This window comes from Arachis ipaensis, chromosome B01 (assembly GCF_000816755.2).
Source record: "Arachis ipaensis cultivar K30076 chromosome B01, Araip1.1, whole genome shotgun sequence".
In the NCBI taxonomy this organism is placed as follows: domain Eukaryota; kingdom Viridiplantae; phylum Streptophyta; class Magnoliopsida; order Fabales; family Fabaceae; genus Arachis; species Arachis ipaensis.
In genome coordinates this window covers 16,106,957-16,115,264 of record NC_029785.2, presented here as the reverse complement: position 1 = coordinate 16,115,264, position 8,308 = coordinate 16,106,957, and the positions used below count along the sequence as shown (strand labels likewise).

At 31.5% G+C, this 8,308-nt stretch overlaps 1 protein-coding gene across 1 annotated transcript in view; it reads left to right on the top strand.

The window, feature by feature from the left end:
• LOC107626326 (L-ascorbate oxidase homolog) overlaps positions 1-3,338 on the top strand; it is a 5,213-nt gene extending 1,875 nt beyond the window's left edge. The window contains exons 5-9 of the mRNA XM_016329191.2: positions 363-462; positions 565-910; positions 1,655-2,026; positions 2,132-2,210; positions 2,840-3,338. Coding sequence (XP_016184677.1) covers positions 363-462; positions 565-910; positions 1,655-2,026; positions 2,132-2,210; positions 2,840-3,040 — 1,098 coding nt within the window. The 3' untranslated portion in view covers positions 3,041-3,338. The remainder of the gene's footprint in view (positions 1-362; positions 463-564; positions 911-1,654; positions 2,027-2,131; positions 2,211-2,839) is intronic.

Genomic DNA, 8,308 nt, shown 5'->3' with positions numbered 1-8,308 from the left:
TATTAACGTTTAATTTTATTTAATTTTATTCATAACATTTTCAATTCATTCAATTTTGTCATTAATATTTTAAATTTGTGTCAAAATTATTTCTGAATGGTTTTAATTTTGTCCCTAACAATTTAGATGAAATTAATGTTCAGGAATAATTTTAAAAAAATCGAAAACGTTAGAAATAAATTTAAAAACAATTAAATACTAAGTATTTTTCAAGAATATAACAAACATTTAGGGACTAAAAATATACTTTATTCAATTATTTATCAGTTTGAAAAATGTTTTTGGGACCGAATGAGTAACATAGAAATCAAAGAAGTATTGATGATCAAAACATAGATGGGCTAAAGAATCTTGATTTGCAGGTACTAAGGAGACTATTGGACTTTGGTAAGAAACTTCCTTCTCCTGATGCTCTTCTCATCAATGGGCAAAGAGATTCTGCTGTCTTTACTGGTCAAGCAGGTAATAACTAATTACTAATTAACCATCTCTCCATCTCCGTTAATACTTAATATTCACTATTTGAAACTAAATAAAAATGAAATCAACTATATTTATTTGCAGGGAAGACTTACAAATTCAGAGTGTCCAATGTTGGGTTAACAACATCAATCAACTTCAGGATTCAAGGCCACACATTGAAACTGATTGAAGTTGAAGGTGCTCACACATTACAGGACACATATGAGTCCCTTGATATTCATGTGGGTCAATCAGTGGCGGTTTTGGTCACACTTAACCAACCTGTGAATGGCTACACCATTGTTGCTACTAGCCGCTTCACTCCCATTGTTCTCACCACCACAGCCACTCTTCAATATGCTGGCTCCACTTCTAAGGCCCCTGGTCCATTGCCCATTGCCCCAACTACAGATGTAGATTGGTCCATGAAACAAGCCAACTCCATCAGGTAGTTAATTACTATAATTCTGGCTATAATATTATTTAACTTTTAAACACCACAAGCACAAACACACGATACGATTTTTTGTTTATCAAATGCAAAATAAATTACTTGTACTTTTAAAAATATTCCAAAAAATGAGTGTGAATATCACTTTAATTGAGACCCACCAAATTTATAGTTTAATAATAAGTCAAAATGAGAGTACATAAAGAATGATTCTTGTAGATCAATACTTGTCACCAAATTATATTCTCAAAGGCTTAATAAATATAAATGATTACACCTCTAACCTCCATTTTTATATAATAGCAACAGTTTCTTTTAGATATGTGTAAATTTTTTGCATAAACTTTTTTCTCTTTTATTTATCTTATGCTAAATGTTTTTGTCTCAAGATTGATCATACACTAAACTTTTAAAGAATAAAAGTTTTTGGTATCACACAGTGAGATTATTTCTCCTATATATTTTAGCGAAAAAGTTTAGGGGCTAGCAATTTTATTGAATTTTGGCCAGCATGTAACCAGCAGAGAAATGTGAGTCATTAGATGAAATCTCACACCAATCTCACACCATTAAATCATTATTAATGGTTATTTGATGGCTACTAATCACAAAAGTTGCTGGTCCCATAACATTGCTCTATTTTAGCAAATAAGAAGATGAATATAAATGACTATATCTATAATCTATATCTATATTCTAAAAGAAAGCTTCGAACTAACCTTCTAATGGTTGTTTGAATAGGTTGAATTTGACAGCAAACGCAGCAAGGCCAAATCCTCAAGGATCATTTCACTATGGAACCATCCCTATCACAAGGACAATCATATTGGCAAATTCTGAAGCAAACATCCATGGCAAGCTACGATATGCAGTGAATAGAATCTCCCACATTAATCCACTCACGGCATTGAAGCTTGCTGATTGGTTCAACATTCCAGGAGTGTTCAACCTCAACACTATCAGTGACGTTCCTCCTCCTGCAGGTACCCCTGCCAAATTAGGAACCTCTGTGGTAGGACTTACCCTTCATGACTTCGTAGAAATCATCTTCCAGAACAATGAAGACACAATCCAGTCATGGCACATGGATGGATCTAGCTTCTATGCTGTTGGGTAATCAAGAAATTAAAACTAAACTCATTTGGTCTTGTGAAGTTCAATTTCGATTTGATGAATGTTCGTTAATTAATAATATAATCCTCTTGTCATTAATTTTAGATATGAAAATGGCGTATGGACACCTGCCAGCAGAAACACTTACAACTTGGCTGATGCGGTTCCAAGATACACTGTTCAGGTCAGTAATCTTAATCCTTAATTTGTTTTTCAATTATCTTTAAATAAGAGAAAACAAGATAGACATACTTTCTATACTGATGATATATAAAATAGAATCAACACCTAAATTAGCCTTCCAAAAATTTTAGATAAGATATTTTGGTATCTAACAAATTTTTATATTTTAAAATTCTCAAAAATTATTTCTATTAAACAGATTGGTTCCTATGTAATTTTAAAGGGAGAATAATTTTGTCTTATTATAGTGATATTTTTTTACCTAATTGTATTATAACAAAATTTATTTAAAATTTAATTGAAAACGTTAAAAAAAACTAATTTGTCAGTATAAAAAATTCATTAGAACCATAATGTCTTATCTAACATTTTTTAGAACTAATTTGAATATTTATTCTATAAAATATTAGATGAACTCGTTTTATTTCAAATATGGTACTATTTATCCGACATCTACAATTAAGAAGACAATCTGCCAACTGTAATTAGTAAATAAACTTGGCACAATATCTCTAATAAATGACTTCAATTAATATTTTTCTTGTTACCTTGCATGCATAATGATCTTTATTATATATATTCGACTAATGGCTATTATTCATACATGAATGTATTTGTGTATATATACAGGTGTATCCAAAATCATGGACGGCCATATTGGTATCTTTGGACAATAAGGGGATGTGGAATTTGAGATCTGCAATTTGGCCAAGGCAATATTTGGGACAAGAATTGTATCTCAGGGTCTGGAACAACGAGAAGAGTCTATACACTGAAGCTAACATCCCTGACAATGCACTGTTATGTGGCATGGCCAAACACCTGCACTAATCATATTAATTAGTCTATGTAGACTTTTAAGAGATGAGGTTTTAATTTCATTATTATTATTATTATATTATATTGGTTTAAGTTGTAAGTTGCAACTCTGATTTTTATCTTCTTTAATTTCATTCTTATCATTAATTTGTTTAGAAACTTCAGTTACGAGAGTGTGACTGTCAAACAATGAAAAAAAAAGTAGATCGGGTTTCAATATTGAGGCCCATTTAGGAGCAGTGGTGCCAGTGCAATTTGATGTTGTGTTAGATTATTTCTTGTAATCATAATAAAGTTTTTTTTTCCAATACCTTTCTTGGTAATGCTAGAACTTGAAAAGGGTTAAATCAACAAAACTTTAAAATTGAAGTTCTATTAAATAGCTTTTGCAGAAGCAGATTATGCAAAAAAAAATTTTGTTTTGTTTCTAAAACCAGAATAAAATAAATTAAAGAAGGTGCGTGAGAATTACACAAATATATATTCTGATTTAATTTTTATGTACAATAAACTCTACATTCAGTCTCTACTATAATTATAGCGAATTTTTAACTATAATAAAATTGATTACATGCACAAATACTAATGAATTACAATCTAATTCATCTAGTATTTATCACAAAGTTTCTAACTAAGCCTAGTAACCACCAAGTGTTTTCAATTTGGCAAAGAAAAACTTAACCTGGTTCAATAGTCACCAAGTACTATCCCAACTTAGTAAGGAAAACTCAACTGGTTCTATGCCACCAAGTGTTATTCTAACTTGGCAAGGGAGATTAATCCTAGTTCAACAATAACTAAATACACAAAAAATTTCTTTTGACTTTTTTTTAATGTATTTCTCTTATCATTTTTCTCTCGTAGCTTTTTCTCATTTAACCTCATTATGATTTATCTTTTTTTCAATTATAGAAAGATAAACATCAAATAGCCATAACAATAAAATCTAAAATGAAACTCAAAAATGAAGGAAAATAATTCTGCATATATGACATGATGCTCTAAATTTCTCACTCTATTTTTTTCCTTTAAATGCTGTTGTGAGACCAGTTATATAGTATGTGGCTAGCTTTTTAATTTTGGTTCATCGTCTTTGCATTTTTCTTGAGCGTTGAATCAACTGAAGTTTTCTCCTTCTTTCAAGAAATCAAACCAGAAAATCAAGAATTGAGAACAGAATAATGTGACACAGAGGTGAGATGGACAACAATAGCTTCATGGGTATGAGATCCTCAATATATTTGCCAAATCAACACCCTTAATCTTGTACTTTGATCTCAAATTTTAATTTCAACTATTGATTTACAGCAGGAGAAAGTAACCTCAATTTTTTTCTTATTACTCGAAATGCATGTGCAAAGAGAAGGTAGATTCAACAAGCAATTGACTTACATAATAATGGACACCTTTTACCTTTTTTTCTGATTATACTTGATTTTGATAAGAATAAAATACACAATTTTTTACTTGCAAGAATAAGAAGAGTAACAATACCCACTCAATAATAAATAGCAGCAGCATAATAATATCCAATAACAGCAGAAAAATCACACAAACCAGAAAATAGAGACAAGTTAACATACCAAGATCTTTAACGTGAAAAAACTCCTCAATATGAGAAGTAAAAATCACGAGTCACTAAGACCAGGAAATAGCTTCACTATGATGAAAAATAGGGTACAACAGAGTCACAAATTACTGCACAAAATTGTTGGGTTTGGGCTCCCTTTCAGTGTGGAGAAAAAGCCCAAATGTTAGTATTCAAGCCTGTAGATAGTTGAAGTTGTTGAGGTGAGTTAAGGTTAAGTGAGAGAGGTCTCATTTGTAAGAAGAACATCAAACACTAAAGAGAAGAGAGGAGAGAAAGTTATTTTTGTATATATACAAAACAGTCTCTGTAAATTGGTTGCTGCAAATTTGTTAACTGTTGGATCAAGCTCAAATTTGGACAGTGTCTTTCAGATACTTGGTTCTTTGTTTTCACCGTTCAAATCTTCAATTCGACATCCGTAGCTGGAGCTATTGGCCACACACAGTAGCTCTATTTTTGTGGTATTTTTATCTTGTTCTTGTTTTGTAAGCTTTGAAACTTAGGTTTGGCTTGTTGTATGCACATTTTGTGCAGTAATTTGTGACTCTCCTGTACTCTATTTTTCATCGTAGTAAAGTTATTTTCTGGTCTTGGTGACTCGTAGTTTTTACTTCTCACATTGAAAAGGTTTTTCACATTAAAAATTTTGGTGTGTTAACTTGTCTCTAATTTCTGGTTTGTGTGATTTTTTAACTACTATTGGGTATTATTGTGCTGCTGTTAATACTTATTGTGAGTGGCTATTGTTATTCCTCTAATTCTTGCAAGTAGAAAATTGTGTGTTTTATTCCTATCATTTGGCATCAGAGTCAGTTTTGGACATTTGATTATAACTTGTTTGAAAGATGGAGACAAATAATTCTACTAAGATGATAAGTTTGAATGGCACTAATTACTATCTATGAAAAGAAAAAATGAAGGATTTGTTCTTTGTCAAAAATCTACATTTACCCATATTTTCTATACAAAAACCAGAATCTAAAACATATGAAGAATGAGAGCTTGAACACCAACAAGTTTTTAGTTTTATTAGGCAATAGGTGGATGATAATATTTACAATCACATTGCTAATGAGACTCATACTAGGACTTTGTGGAATCAAATTGAATCCTTGTATGCTTCTAAGTTTGGCAATAATAAATTGTATTTGTTGAATATGTTGATGAATTTAAGATATAAGGAGGGATCACAGGTATTAGATCACTTGAATGAATTTCAATAGGTTCTTGATGAGCGAAAATCAAAGTTCACGAATACTGGCAAGTGCACCGGATCACTCAAGTAATACCACGGTGAGTGGATATCGTTCTCATGAGAATTAAAGGATTGAGCAAGTAAATATCAGATTAAATTCTTAATTAGATTAATAAAACATGATTTTGAAAGGGGCAAGATTGTGTCTTGCTGAGAGCTTGAGAACCTTGAATGCTTGAATACTTGAATGCTTACGGATAGAGAGTTTGAATGCTGATTTGAGAGAAGACAGTGATGGTGAGAGTTAAGGGCTTTGGAGATGTTTATACTTTTAGAGAAATTAAACCTTGTTTACTTATCTTGAAGTTTGTAAAGATCTTTCACGACAAATTTTTGCTAACTGATTTTCAATTCCCTGATTCCTCAGTTTCTTAAGCATTAATTAGTCGTCAATTAATTAATCAAGAGATTAAACACAAAAACTTATTTAGAAAAAACACAATTTTTAAAAGTTGTTCTAATCCGAATCATATGTCACTTATTCAAAGTTAGAGTGATTGAAAAATCATGCACGTGTCGCGCACTAATTCAAGTAGTCATGTGAAAGAGTTTTCAACCTTTAATTCAAATATCAAAATTTTCAATTATAATAAAAGAATTCAAACGAGATTAGCATACCTTTCGATACGACTAATCCGAATAAAGAATGAATAACTCAATCATGAAATAAGTCAATGCAAAACTTTAAAATAAAATAAACGTAGATTAATAACCCATAGAAAATATAAACAGAGCTCCTAACCCTTTGACAAAGGATTAGTTATCCATGAAAAAGAAAAGAAAACAATGAAAAGAGATTACAGAGGAGCTGGATGTTTGGATTTAGATCCGAAGATCCTCCTCTGGGATCGTGCCTCTTGTGAACCTTGTTCACTTATTTATATTCTAATTCTAGAATTCAAATTTAAAACTAATCTTAATCTTATCTCTCGAAAAGAAAGATAAGGTAACTAACTACTTATTTCAATTTCAAATCAAAACAATAATTCAAAGCTAATCTAGAAACAAACCCTAACAACCAAATCTTTTATGATTTTAAAAATAAGGGGTAAGTACGATTTTGGTCCCTTAAGTATGGGGTCAGAATCGAATTCGTCCCTCTTGTTATTTTGTCATTAAAATCGTCCTTAATGTTTTTTTTCGTATTAAAATCGTCCTTTTGGTGTTAGTGGTGGTGGTGGTGCTGATGGTGGTGTTGGTGGTGGTGTTGGTGGAGGTTGTGGCGGTGGTGTTGGTGTTGGTGGTGGTGGTGGTGGAGGAAGTAATTATGTTGGTAGTGGTAAGGGTATTTTTGTCCAAAAAAAATAAAAAGGACGATTTTAATACGAAAAAAAACATTAAGGACGATTTTAATGGCAAAATAAGAAGAGGGACGAATTCGATTCTGACCCCATACTTAAGGGACCAAAATCGTACTTACCCCTAAAAATAATTAATAACTAATCTTCTAGAGTCTTAAATCTTTTGGATGTGATTAAGACTTCTAATGATGTGGATAATTAAGCTTGAGTTTTAATTGTTGCTTCTTGAGAGTTGTAATTGTGTTTAAGCTAGGCTTGCTTTAGAGAAAATTTGGCAAAAGCCCGAAATTTCACCTTCCAAGAAGGGGTATACGCCGGGCGTGCAGGTGTCTAGGAGGGAGGTCCGTCGGGCGTGTGCTTCATCCGTCGGACGTGTAGGAGTTGAGAGAGAGGCCGTCCGGCGTGCATCTTGCCTGCTGGGCGTAAGTCTTGTCTATCGGGTTTGTAATCATGCACATTGGGCGTGTGGTCATGACCACTGGGTGTGCATGTTTTTTTTTTTTTTTTCAATTTAGCACGCTTTTACTCCTTAGGTCATGCTTTTGTTATCTTTAAACATTACTTTTATCTAAAAGCACTATTCTCTTTAAATTGATGAGTTACATTTTTAAAGTGTGACTAAACAAATATCTTTGTAAAAACATGCTTTTTATTTCATTGAAGTAGGTGCCAATAGATTATAGAAAGATAGATAATATATATAATAGATAAAAATATATTTAAATTAAAGGGCCAATATCCTTAGATCGAAGAAAAGGCTAACATTCACAAACCTCAAATAATCACTTAAAAAACCAAGTGCTTGCAAGTTGCCACAATTTCTTTGGCGTGCTTTTTGTATCAGTTGTCATTTTTGTTCAAACTTTTAGCCACACTTTTTAGGTTATGTTTGTAAAGCATGATAATAGAGTTTAATGGATACGTTTTAAAAGTGTGGCTAACTGTTTACATTTAGCACATATTTTAAAAGTGCGATCTATTTCTTTAATTTATCATGCATAGACACAAAATATGATATGATATTTTATCATGTATAGACACAAAATATGATATGATATAAAATACATAGATACTTAAATTTTAAATTTTTATAAGACAAGAAGATATAATATAAATTATTTTTTAGATGAATT